Source organism: Stenella coeruleoalba, assembly GCF_951394435.1.
Source record: "Stenella coeruleoalba genome assembly, chromosome: 5".
Taxonomy (NCBI): Eukaryota; Metazoa; Chordata; class Mammalia; order Artiodactyla; family Delphinidae; genus Stenella; species Stenella coeruleoalba.
Genome location: NC_137150.1, coordinates 7,031,985 through 7,046,456, shown reverse-complemented (window position 1 = coordinate 7,046,456; position 14,472 = coordinate 7,031,985). Strand labels below are relative to the sequence as shown.

Genomic DNA, 14,472 nt, shown 5'->3' with positions numbered 1-14,472 from the left:
AACAAAATTTTTTTCAGTAAACAAAAAGAGTTAATACCATTCTTATGAGTGTAACTCCTAAAACTGCTAACGGAACAGTAAGCATAAAAGAAATAAATAACCAAAGGATATAAACAAATAACTCAAATCTAGTAAGCAAATATATGGAAAAATTATAATACTCTCCAGTAATAAAAGAAATATAAGATAAAAGAACAACAAAGTACCACTTTTAAATAGTACGTAAGTAAATATATATATATAGAGAGAGAGAGAGACAAGAGACAGAGAAAGAGAATATCTAACATTGGCAAAAAGTATGGTAAAACACTTGTAGATTGCGAGTGCAAATTGCTATAATCCTTTTGGAAATAATTTGGTAACATGATTCAAAAAGCATAAAAATGTTCATCCTCTTTTATCCACATCTGAAAACCAATCATAAGGAGATAATCCACATAATTAAGTGTGAAAAGAAGTTACATTTATAAAAATGCTTGTAGCCTCACTGTCTACGATGGGGAAAAAAAAAAAAGAATCTAAATGTTCAATCCTGGAGGGTGATTATGTCGTATTAACAAGAACACACTTTGTGTGCATTCAAAATGTTGGTTATTTAGAATACACAGCAATATAAAATTATTTTATGTTAAGAAAAACCAGGATATAAAATGTTATTGCACTCTGATTAAAGCTATGCAAAAGTCAACACAGGAAGCCACACTAGAAAGAAATAGATTAAAAAGATAATAAAGGTTGAATTAAGGTGACAGGATTATGGGTGATTTTATTTTGCCAATTTTCTGTAACATGATTTCATTACTTCTATCACTGTGATTAAATGACTAAGAATTTCTTTTGAGAACTGCAAAATTACAACATCTCTATTTAATAACATTAAAATTAATAAATTCTCTATTGTTTTGCTAAGACTAAAAACAATGAACTCTTAGATTCCATTTGCTTTTAAAACTGTTTCCTGTACTGGAGAAATATGGAGTTGAATAAATTTCTGGAGAAGAGTGACACTCTGTGGAGAAACAAAAGATGAAATATAAAGTAATTCATCTTTTATTTCTTCATTTACTTCCCATTAGTTCAAAAAGGGAGAAAAAGAACAATATGGGTAAAGTCAGAATAAATCAGAGGCAGTTTAAGGGCTGTAATTTGAACAAATAAAGTTGACAATCTAAAACCAGCTCCAAGGACTTCCCTGGTGGCACAGTGGTTAAGAATCCACCTGCCAATACAGGGGACACAGGTTCGAGCCCTGGTCCAGGAAGATCCCACACGCCGCAGAGCAACTAAGCCCACGCACCACAACTACTGAGCCTGCGCTCTAGAGCTCGACAGCCACAACTACGGAGCCCGGAAGCCCACGCTCCTAGGGCCCAAGCTCCACAACAAAGAGAAGCCACTTCAGTGAGAAGCCTGCGCACTGCAACAAAGAGTAGCCCCTGCTGGCCGCAGCTAGAGAAAGCCCACATGCAGCAACGAAGACCCAACGCGGCCAAAAATTAAAAATAAATAAATAAATAAAACCAGCTCCAAGGGGCATGATTAGGAGCAAGCCTGGATGGTAAAGGTAAGGATTCTAAGTCATGGAGCCTACGCTTCTCAGCCTAAAAGTGCCTGGGTTATGTTTCTGGGAGAATCGGGAAGTATTTCTGAGCAACCAAGTATGTCAGAGTATCAATAGCTGTAACATCATTACACACCTCAAAGTATTCACTAACCAGCTCAGAGTAAAGTCTCTGCGTGCCAATCAATTTTTTCATTCAGACACATACACCCACCCACACACACACCCCATTTCAACATTCTAACTGATTCTTCAGACCAAAGGTCATAAACAGAATATAGATAGAGGTAGTTTTATGGAGGAAATATATTCCTTAAAAGTATATATCTCTAATAACTCTCAAAAGTTAAGAGTGAAACAAATTTATGTTAAAATAATGCATATCAAAATGAGATGTAAACAAAACAGAAAAAGACTCACAGACATAGAAGACAAACAATGGTTACCAAAGAAGAAGGTGGAGGAGGGATAAATTAGGAGTTTGGGGTTAACAGATACACACTACTATATATAAAATAGATAACCAATATATGTAACAGGGAATATAGTTCCCTGCGCTATACAGTAGGCCCTGTGCTATACAGTAGTTCTTGTATAGCACAGGGAACTATACTGCATATCTTATAATAACTTAGAATGGAAAAGAATCCGAAAAAGATTAAATTTATATATATATGAATAAATACATCACTTTGTTGTACACCTGAAACTAACACAACATTGTAAATCAACTATTCTTCAATTTAAAAATAAAGACAAAAAAAGAAGAAAATAGGAACAAAAAAAAAGAGATGTAAACGAATATACTTCACTCTAAGTTTATAATAGAAATCACACTGAAGAATGAAGTAGTGAGTCCTTTTTGAAATACAACAAATCAAGGGAATAAAGAATCTATCATTTCAGCAATAATTTTCCAACTAAGTTCGAAATACAGAAAGTGATCAAATAAAACAGTGTTCCATAAATGATGTTTCCTTGTGGGTAGAGACAAGTTGGTGGGAAATGCATCCTGCATATGGCCTGCTTTTATAAATTCAGTGTGGTTTTTTATGACTATCCCTAATCATTGATAAATATGTGCTTGTTAATGACCCAGAAGCTCTACTCTTAGGACCTCCTTAAGGCACCTTGTGAATATGTTTATTTCATATCTTTAAGAAATGGATAATAGATTTAATATTTCTAAGCTTTCAGAAGTGGATAAACCATATTTGTCACCTTCTTTTAAGTGTCAATTTCTATGTTATATTTAATTATAAATATCTAGTGAAATACTTAAATCATTTCTTCATGTTTTCCTTTATGTATATTTTAACAACTTTAATAGCGATAAATTCATGAATATTTGTTTTATAAGCTCTTCTTCTATACCCTAAAGAAAAACTATCTCATATGGGTTTAGTATAATATTGGAAGAATTTCTTCTGTGTTTATGTTTTAACATTATTGTTTTCAATAATTCAACTATCAGAAACTCATATAATAAGGGAGTGGGAGAAAAATGGAAATCAAAATTTCAGGCCTGTGATCACAGAATCCACTGTCTATACCCCTGGTGTAGTGGTTAAAGACAGCCCCTGGCGACACACTGCCAGGGTTTCAACCCTACCCCTAGTATTTCTCAGTTGCATGATCTTGGGCAAATGATTTCACTTCTCTGTAGTTCAGTTTCTTTTTTTTTTTTTAATTTTATTATTATTTTTTTATTATTTTTTGCTGTATGCGGGCCTCCACTGATGTGGCCCTCCCGCTGCGGAGCACAGGCTCCGGATGCACAGGCCCAGCGGCCATGGCTCACGGGCCCATCCTCTCCGCGGCATGTGGGATCCTCCCGGACCGGGGCACGAACCCGCATCCCCCGCATTGGCAGGCGGACTCCCAACCACTGCGCCACCAGGGAAGCCCTGTAGTTCAGTTTCTTCATCGGTAAAATGGAAAGGCTAAAAATTATAGTACACCTGAAGTATAGTTGAATTACAGTGTTGTTAGTCTGCTGTATAGCAAAGTGACTCAGTTATGCATATATATACATTCTTTCTCATATTCTTTTCCGTGATGGTTTATCACAGGATATAGTTCCCTGTGCTGTACAGTAGGACCTTGTTGTTTATCCATTCTGTATATACCAGTTTGCATCTGCTAATCCTAAACTCCCAAACCTACCCTCTCCCACCCTCTCGCCCCCTTGGCAACCACCAGTCTATTCTCTGTGTCCCTGATTTTGTTTCTGTTTCATAGATAGGTTCAGTGAATGAACTTTTCCATACCCCCCTGAAAAAAAATTATAGTACACCTACCTCACAGAGGTGTTGGTAGGATTAAATTAATCATATATAAAGTACTGAGCATTTGGCCTCTATAATTGGGAGCTGTTATTTCAGCGACCAGACAGGCAAATGAGCGAGGCAGGTGGGTGCCTGTGGGAATGTGCAAACTCTGTGTGCACCCTGGGGGCCTATGGAAACTTGGAGGGCCAGTGTACCCTTTAAAGAGGACAGAGGGTGTAAAAAATGGTACAAATGAACTTATATACAAAACAGAAATGACGCCACAGATGTAGAAAACAAACTTATGGTTACCAAGGGGGATTGGGGGGGAGGGATAAATTGGAAGATTGGGATTGACTTATACACACTACTGTATATAAAATAGATAAGCAACAAGGACCTACTGTAGAGCACAAGGAACTCTACTCAATACACTGTAATGACCTATATGGGAAAAGAATCTAAAAAAGAGTGGATAGATGTACATGTATGACTGGTTCACTTTGCTATACAGCAGAAAGTAATGCAACATTGTATTTGTTTTGTTTTGTTTTTTGGTTTCTTTGTTTTTGTTTTTGGCCGCACTGTGCGTCACGTGGGATCTCAGTTCCCTGACCAGAAATCGAACCCGCAACCCCTGCAGTGGAAGCTCAGAGTAGATGGCCAGGGAAGTCCCAACACATTGTAAATCAACTATACTCCAATAAAAATTAATTTTTAAAAAGTTATAAACTAAAAAAATAAAGAGGGCAGAGAGCAAAGCAAATCCACTCCCACCATTGATGTATAGAAATGCAAGCCCAGTATATTCGTTTCCTGTGGGTGCTAGACAAATTACCATGAACTTGTGGCTTAAAACAGTAGAAATGTATTCTCTGACAGTTCTAGAGACCACAAGTCTGAGATCAAGGTGACAGCAAGGCTGCATTCCCTCCAAAGGCTCTAGGGGATAATCTGTTCATTGCTTCTTCCAACATCTGGAGGCTGTTGGCACGTTTTTTTTTTTTGTGGCCTTCCTTAGCTTGCTGTCACATCATTCCAGCCTCCTCCATCTTCACATCACCTTCTTCTCCTCTGAATGTCTTCTGCTTTTCTGTCTCAATCCTCCCTCTGCCTTTCCCTTATGAGGACACTTGTCACTGGATTTAGGGTCCACCCAGATCATCCAGAATGATCTCTTCATCTCAAGATCTTTAACTTAATTGCATTTACAAAGACCCTTTTTCCATATAATATAACCTTCATAGGTTTTGGGAATTAGAACATGGACATCTTTGGGGCCACCATTCAACCCAGTACCTCAGTATTTTCAATCTTCTGATTTTTTAAACATAGTAGGAAATATAGGTTTTTATTTTGTTTGTTGGCTTAGATATAAAATATAAGACAGGGAATGAAAAACTAAGGAAACTTATTTTAATTTCTTAGGAAAGTAGTCAAAATGTAGAATGCAGGTATAAAAAGTTCACAGTTTGTGAGAGTTAAGTCAGATGCTCAGGTGCCCAAATAACTATTCAAGAAAGCTGAATGATAAATGACAGGTCAATTATATGTGACATGATTGTCTTTGTTGAGACTTGAAACCCCACTATCTTTAAGAAACATAGTAGGGTTGATCCCATATATTAAAAACATTCATGTATGTCTTCCAATCTGCTGAAAAGACATGAAATTACTTTAGAATCACAAACACACACACAGGGAATTCCATGGCAGTCCAGTGGTTAGGAGTCTGCACTTCCATTGCAGGGGGCCTAGGCTCTATACCTGCTGGAAGAACTAAGATCCTGCAAGCCACGCGGTCAAAAACAAACAAACAAAAAATCAAACAGAAAAAAAACCAACAACAACAACAAAAAGACAGTATCATGGTTATCTCTGGGGGAACTGGACAGTTTAGAAGACATATCACTGTGTATCTTTTTCTATCATTTTTATGTTTGAACCATGTCACTGCATTACCTCTTCAAAAAATAAACGTAATAAACTGTCAAGTCCATGTGCCATATATCTAACCCTTGTTCCAAGACACAACATACTTAAACTTACATTTGTAGTTCGTGAAGCCAATGTAAAGTTTTTGCCATGTTTCGTCCATCATTAAAATGTGGTGTTGGGATCCCATACAAGTTAAATCTATGAAAACTTGACGGATTATACTTTCGGTGCTTTGCTTCTCCTAAGAAAAGAAAAGGGAAGACTTCTGACTTAAGCAACACAACTTTGTGCAAGAAGCGCATGATGACAATGAAAATGAGAGTGGGAAAAAGAATGGAACTGTCACAGCACAGGAAACTGCACACATTTGGCTACAGATGACAGATGCATTCTCCCATGTGAGCTGGGAGACTGGTGGAACAAGGGTTCCTTGTGTTAATATTTGGAAAGTAAGTAGAAAAATGATGTAGGAGAAAGACATATAACTGATGAAAAATTCAGGGCCCATCAATGTTAAAGAAATCCTTAAGATCAGGGGAGGTACTGCAAGGCTTTGTGACCCCAGCGGTGCTTTAAGCTATGCTAAGATTTGAGAGATTGGTGTTTTATATTTGCTCTCACTGAGATTTGCGTTACAACCTTCACATTTCATTATAATCACTTATCTCATATTAGAGACATTCAAAGGTTGATAGAGGGCTGAGAACCCAACAGCGAGGTCTTTATTTTTAAGATCTAGTACTGTACCATGATGTGGTACTAGTTTTCTATTTGTAGATAAGAAAGTAAGACTGAAACTAGAGATCAGCTAAAAGGTTATAAAATGATGGAGAAAAGATATTCAGCCTCACCAGTAACCCAAATAATGTAAGCAAAAACAATAGCGCACAGTCATAATTCGACTCTCAGTTAAGCAAAAATAAAGAAGATTGACAAAGTTCGCCATTGGGGAAGATGCAGGGAAATGGAAATTCTCATACACTGTGCCTGTGAGGGCAAACTGGGGCAGCTATCCAGGTGGAGAGTTTGGCTCTAAGAGTGAAATTTTCAGATGCTCAGAAATGTAGGAATGTATCCTATGGAAACAAATCACATTCACAAAGATATATAAACAATACATTTTTGTAATCCTGAAAAATACAATATTGATAACTGACCTGAAAAGACAACCAAGAAATTTCATATGTGGGGGGGGGGTGGGGAAGAAAAAGGGGAAAAAAAAAGTGTGTACTGTAGGATGCAAAACACACACATACACTCATATATGAATGAGCAAAGAAAAACATATATGAAAGTATCACCTATGGCAGACTGGGAATTGTGGGAGATTTTCTTTGCATTTCATATACTTCTATACAACCTGCATTTTATAAAAGAAAATAGGTATTACTTTAGTAATAATTTAAATTAAGTGTATTTAAAAGAGATTGTTATTGTTATTGAATGATGTCCTTGACATACTATTTCAAGTAAATGCATATAGCAGGTTCTCCAAAAGCATGGAGATTATTGTCACATTTAACTGAAGATAGCTCCGTGGATGGGGATTAGAAAGATGTTTGATGTATCAAATGTAGTTATCTCTGGCTAATGGGATTTCAAGGTTACATTTACTTTTTCTTCATTTTTCCATGATATTTACATTCTCTACAATTATATTTTTATAATAAAAAATAGTGCTTTCATTAAAGGGAAAAAGTAAAAAATAAATATTTACAGGATTGGATTCTATTCCTTTTCAAGAGGCTAGTGAGACTTTTGTAAAAATCAGCAAATGAAAGTAATTTCAGTCATGTGATAGTCCATTAGAGTCTTCTAAATATTAAAAAAAAAAATTGGACTGGGAGTTTGGGACTAGCAGATGCAAACTACCATATATAGAATGGATAAACAACAAGGTCCTAGTGTAGAGCACAGGGAACTATAGTCAATATCCTGTAATAAACCATAATGGAAAAGAATGCACATATGTACAACTGAATCACTTTGCTGTACACCAGAAACTAACACAACATTGTAAATCAACTATACTCCAATATAAATAAATAATTTTAAAACTACACTCATTTTCCTCCAAATTGTCCTCCAAATGCTAAATGCACGTAAAGGGTGTCTATATACATATTCATTGAAATAGTTCTTTCTTAAAACAATTAAATGGCATTGGATTAGATTGTGCTATCGATGCTAAACTTTTCCAAAAATGAATAAAATATTTTCACAAGAGAGGAATGGAGGGAAGGAGGAATAAAGAAAAGAAAGACTAGAAGGAGGAAAAGGAGAAAGGGAGGGGACTTCCCTGGTGGCGCAGTGGTTAAGAATCCGCCTGCCAGTGCAGGAGACACGGGTTCGGGCCCTGGTCCAGGAAGATGCCACAGAGCAGCTAAGCCCGTGTGCCACAACTACCGAGCCTGCGCTCTAGAGCCCGCGAGCCACAACCACTGAGCCTGCGTGCCACAACTACTGAAGCCCACGCGCCTAGAGCCCGTGCTCCACAACAAGAGAAGCCCCCGCAATGAGAAGCCCACGCACTGCAACGAAGAGTAGCCCCCGCTCACCACCACTAAAGGAAGCCCACGCGCAGCAACAAAGACCCAACTCAGCCAAAAATAAATAAAATAAAATTATATTAAAGAAGAAGAAAGGGAGGGACAGAGCCAGGGACGCGGAGGAGACACGGAGAGAAGCCTTGTCAAGGCTGTGAAAAAGCGCGGTGGAAGCAGCCGTGGGAGGATGGAGATGATCTCAGGACCGGGGTGTACCGGCAGCGTAAGGAACTAGCAGAGACTGGTCATGGGAGAAGGGAATGGCTGACTCCAGCCGGGGAGCAATGGGCATAGCAGACAAGCCCCAGAAGGAGTATGATGTGAGGGGGCGGTGGAGGAGAAAAGTAAAGAAATAAAGACGGAGAGAGGGGTCTTGTGCTGCAGTGAAGGGCTAGTCTTACTTCTAACTAATGCAGATTAGTTCGTGAATCTTGCAGAGGCCATCGGCTTTCTCAGGACAGGTATCAGAGTCTAACTGTCAATCCTCTGTTAGATCAAGATTCTACTTAGCACCCACACGTCAACAATTAAATTGTAGTTTACAGCAAACATCCAATGCCTTTTAGTTATGCTATAGAATAATTCTAGTAATAAGGCTTTTAGTCAAGATCACTTAATAATAATAATAATAATAATGATAATAGTTACTGAGCCCTCACTATGTTCCAGGCACCATGCTTGGCATTTTGCAGGCACTCACTTCATCCTCGCAACATTATTATCCCTATTTAATAAATTTTAAATAGATGGTGATAAGTAAAATATTCAAGGTCTAAAAGATAATAAATGGACAAGCTAGGCCTTGAACTTGATCTGACTCGAAAATTTCTGCACTTGACCATTATCTAATATTCCTCATGTAAAGCAAAGCACTTAGAATAATCCTATTTGAATAAAAAACAAGATTAGACTACCCAACATTTAATCTTACTTAGCTATTTTTTTCATTTTAATGAAACATATCTTTCGACATTTTACACCCAAAATGCATAAGTGTATGTGTTCCCAGCTATCGGGGTTTATAACCTTATAAGTAATAAGTTTTTATTTATTGATCACCTATTATATGCCAGGCATTTTAACTTTAAGCACATCATCTCCCTTATTCCTCTTCACAAATCTGAGTCTCATATTCTCAGGCCCATTTTACACTGGAGGAGACTTACCTGCATAATAATCATTGTGAGATACAATATACAGATCGTGTCCTGCCTGTCCTTCTTCAAATACTTCTTGATAGGATTTTGGTGGATTCACCACCTCTCTAGCAGGTAATTCTGAAGGAAGAATTAATGAAATCAGTTTTAAGGCATTTTTCAACTCTTTATAACATATTTAAGTTGACTAGAGCAAATGACAAACTGGTATGCTAACTACATAAGCTACATGGGCAAAAAGCCAACATACATAGAGATTTCTCACCAAAGACAGGAATAGCCCAGGCGTCACCGTCTTAAGGATCCCACTTGAACAGATTCAATCCCTAGAATTCTGAAGAACTCCATACTGGTTAACCATTTGGTTGTCCTGAGCTATATGCCAAGCCCAGTTAAATTCCCAATTTTGAGGATCTCAGGATTCTTTTTATTTTAGTTTGCTCCAGACTTCCCAAGATGATCTAGGCAAATTTGAATCACAAATCAGTTTCAGAAACCCTGATGCCCTGTGGGGAAGACTTGATGCAAATGTTGGCAGCTGTAGACAACAGCACACACCCTGAATCTGTTTAGATGTGAATATTCATCTTCAAAATAGCCCAAAGTGCCGGGGAAATCACTGGCATCAGAAAGAAATTCTTCTTCTTACTGCTCCCAAACCTAGAGCTAGAAGATCTTTGTTGAACAGCTGCTTTTCCAGGACTGGTGGTCCCTGGTTTTATATATAGCGAATTATTTTCTTTTTATTGTTTCATGTAATGATTTTTAAATATAATTCCATTTACAATTTCACTCTTCTCTTTCAACCTAACAACATACATTAAGATGTTTTCTTTGGGACTTTCTGCCAAGAAGTGGGGTCTATAAACAGTTAAGAATACCAGAAGGTAGCCCTACTCAGAATAATCCTGTAAAGCAGTGCTTCTTTTTGATGTGGGAACCATTACACCTATTAATACACATATATACATTTTAGAACATTCTTTCTATTACATATTTAAATGAGGCACACCTAGGCAGTACTTTCCATATTAAATTCTTGATAGCGGTTATGATATAATTACTGTAATTCTGTAATGCCTGGTGTACTTAAATACAATTTTTAATCCTATTTAAAAGGAAAAAAGATATTTTATCTGTTCTAAAATACATTTTTCATGTTTCAAATTTTAACAAGTTTTAACTTTAGATCTGATAAACTAAAGTACAACTGCAGATTTTGCATTCCAAGAGAAAGGCATAATTTATCTCCAGAACGGATGTTACTATGTCAAGGAAAATAATCTAATGGACATTTTGGTGAAAAAAAGATAAGTTCCTGGTGCAGAGCCGCAGTGGGTGCAGAAAGATAAAGAAAGAAGCGAATTCCTCTGCAGGATGATAAAAAGATGGAATTTGAGTTTTCCTGTAATAAGATCCCTGGAAGGAGAGGGTAAGAGACCAGAAAAGGCTAAATGTGAGAAGGTGTAAAGGGAAAGCACCCAACAACATGGCAGGACGCTGGGGCTGCAGAAGAAAATATGGCCTGTGACCAATTCTATTCTAAGTCATTTGCTGAAAGATTGCTTCACTCCCTCTCAAGATGAGAGGGGAATCTGCTCTGATACTGCCTGTTAGGTTAATAAGCAAGTGTACACATCATGGATCTTCATCAATGAGTGTTGTACACAGCATTTACCTAACATCTGTTTTGTGGTCTTTGTATGAAACAGAATTTCATAACGAGTTAAGCACAGACGTAGAGAACAAACTGGTGGTTGCCAAGGGAGAGGGTGGGTGGAGGAGGGATGGATGGGGAGTTTGGGGCTAGCAGTTGCAAACTGGTATATATAGAATGGATAAACAATACGGTCCTACTGTATAGCACAGGGAACTATATTTAATATCCTGGGATAAACCATCATGGAGAAGAATACAAAAAATTATGTATATATGTGTATTACTGAGTCACTTTGCTGTACAGCAGAAATTTACACAACATTGTACATCAACTATACTTCAATACAAAAAATTTTTTTAAAAAGAATTAAGAGTTATGAACACATTAGAGGCTTTGGTGGAAATAAAACACACAAATAGATGTCCAGGGGAAAGAGATAGCAACCCTCACAGCTGGTCCCAAGATCAACTTCCCGGAGTCTTTTTCCTGTCTTTACACCATCTCTACTCTGCTCCCTGAATCTCCTCTCCAAACCCTGAACTCTTACTGCCTTGACATACATCAACTCTAAGGCTTCTGGGTCTGAGAGTAACTTTCTTGCTATGATTCCCATCTTTCATTCTGGGATCAACATTTACACCAGCACTAAATAAATCCCGACAGGATATTTAATCCCATTTTCTAAGAAAACATTTTATCACTCCTTCCCCACCCTTTATTTTCACTACCTTTGATGACTGCCGTCCCAAATGTCGTGTTGAGTATATCCAGGCCTTTAGGTAATCCTGGCGTCTGGTCATGAGATTTTCCTAACGGTGCCCGTTGATTGCTAAAATATACTGATTCCTTCTTATCTTTCATTTTCTGTTGAAAGGTTGTAATAGGCTGTGGGTTGATCAGTACCTTTGCCTAAAGAAATCGTACAAAGCAAAGGTGTAACAACCAAAAACAGGAAAAAAGTCTGAACACTGAAACTCAATAGCTGGGGAGAAGACAATATGATTGTGGGAAAACATTTCATGATCGTTGTCTTGGCTCCCCTTCAAATGAACCATCAGAATTGGGGTTACGCAGCTTAGACATGTCTAACCATGACTTTTCATTGGAGTTAAAGCATTTATGAGGGCAACTCCCTGGTTACTCGACTCCAAGGTTCCAGAAAAGTAGGAATGACAAGTGCAAGAGCCACGTGATTCCCACCAGCTCCCTCCAGGTATAAGATCAGGTCTTCTGACCCTTGGCTGTCCATTCAATCTGTAGCAGGGAACACCGGGACCCTGCGTGCACGCAATGCATGTACAAGCACTCCTAGCATCTCCAGCAATATCACCCAGCCTTTGTCCCTACCATGCTTTAACAAACCTTGACAGCACTTCTCTTTACTGTGAGAAAATTAAGTGCAGCCTGGCTTTTATTATCTGAGGGGAGAATATTAGTCTGTGGCTTAAACCATTGACTTTTCTACACTCACCCTCCTGGCTGCGGCTGCTTGAATTTTTTTCACTGCCCAAGATTAAGACTGGGAAGGAGATACTTCACTAATACCTCATTTGTTCATTTTCACCTTGGTAAGTGAATAATGTACAGGGAAAAATAGAAAAGAAGTTACCGGTGTTGAAATTTTAGATCTGATTCCGTGTGTCAAAGAAGGTGCAATTTGGGGATCATTTGCTCTGCCGTAAAATACTCTTTCGGCTCCAGCAGGTGGATATCTGAAGTTGAAAAATTTTTTTGCTTCAGGTGGGGTCACTAGCTACCAACAGGGAGAGAAGAAAATAGAATTATTAAGTCCAGTCAATCAGATATTAGCAAGACTGATCTATACCAATCAATGAACACCCTTCATTACATGAGTTTAATCAGTACCTGGGGATCTACAGTTCCAAACAATGAAACATCCTGAAAATTGTTTAATAGAAATAAACAACATATTTTAAAAGTTATATTTAGAAAACAGCCAAGAAGTATCCAGGTTAGGAAGCATACCATAAATGACTATTTCCCATCGAAATAAATGGAATCTCCTGTAGTTTTTGTAGAGCTGGAAATTGTAAGCCTGGAATTTTCACTTCCTCACCTCCTCAATAGAAGGCCCCAAAATACAGTAAGAATAATCCAAATTGACCACATTAAATTTATGCAACTCTCAGAAGGAATGCTGAGCGTTGTTTATCTTATGTTCACACAAATGCATTTTTTTTTTTTTTTTTTTTTTTTTGCAGTACGCGGGCCTCTCACTGTTGTGGCCTCTCCCGTTGCAAAGCACAGGCTCCGGACGCCCAGGCTCAGCGGCCATGGCTTACGGGCCCAGCCGCCCCGCGGCATGTGGGATCTTCCCGTACCGGGGCACGAACCCGTGTCCCCTGCCTCGGCAGGCGGACTCTCAACCACTGCACCACCAGGGAAGCCCCACACACAAATGCATTTTGAAAACACTCACCCTGGGAAGTTTTTCAGTCAAGCAGTTTGCAGCTCTGTATCCAATCGGAAGAACTTTCCCTGCCTAAAGAGAAAAAAAGCAATAATTGGTCAGGTCCAGGGGTAGTGTTTTGAAGAATGGAATGTATTTCAAATTTGGCCTATGTATCTAATGCTAAAAAGTTACTTTCAACTACTTAACACAATTAAGAAAAGTAGTAAGAACAATTAGCAAATCTAAGACAATCCTGATGTATAATATAAACGTCAGATGCCACATATATTCAAGCATACCTTTTTTTTTTCACAGTGCAGCATTATTAGTGATCCATCAATTATAGGACCTCTGCAACATGCTGAGGGATTCAACTTTCAGAAATAATCCCGTCATAGTTCACAGGTTAATTATCGGCTGTCCTATTGTCATCAGTACAATGAGAGTGTGGCTGAATTCAAGCTAAACTCAAAGTATTAAGTATTTCTGAGTGGGTGTGGGTGTGTTTGCACTGTGGGTGTATTTCACCAACACCCTAACTTTTTTTTTTTTTGCGGTACGTGGGCCTCTCACTGTTGTGGCCTCTCCCGTTGCGGAGCACGGGCTCCGGACGCGCAGGCTCAGCGGCCATGGCTCACGGGCCTAGCCGCTCTGCGTCATGTGGGATCTTCCCGGACCGGGGCATGAACCCGTGTCCCCTGCATCGGCAAGCAGACTCTCAACCACTGCGCCACCAGGGAAGCCCACACTAACTTTTGATATATGCGAACATGTCACCCCTGGCCAAGCTCCTTCAGTGAATGGCCCAAACCTCACTTGGCTTTGTTCACTTAATTCTAATTTGGGTCTTATCTGCCCTTCCCTTGCCCAAGCAAAGATTATAACAGTTCATTCCCAGCAATGCACCTCTTATCTATTTGCCGTTTA

At 38.5% G+C, this 14,472-nt stretch overlaps 1 protein-coding gene across 1 annotated transcript in view; it reads right to left on the bottom strand.

The window, feature by feature from the left end:
- Positions 1-14,472, bottom strand: part of EFHB (EF-hand domain family member B) — a 48,466-nt gene that overhangs the window by 19,836 nt on the left and 14,158 nt on the right. Inside the window, exons 2-6 of the mRNA XM_079923303.1 lie at positions 13,573-13,635; positions 12,742-12,885; positions 11,861-12,041; positions 9,482-9,592; positions 5,881-6,010 (exon numbers count right to left, since the gene is read on the bottom strand). Of these exons, the coding sequence (XP_079779429.1) occupies positions 5,881-6,010; positions 9,482-9,592; positions 11,861-12,041; positions 12,742-12,885; positions 13,573-13,635 (629 nt within the window). The remainder of the gene's footprint in view (positions 1-5,880; positions 6,011-9,481; positions 9,593-11,860; positions 12,042-12,741; positions 12,886-13,572; positions 13,636-14,472) is intronic.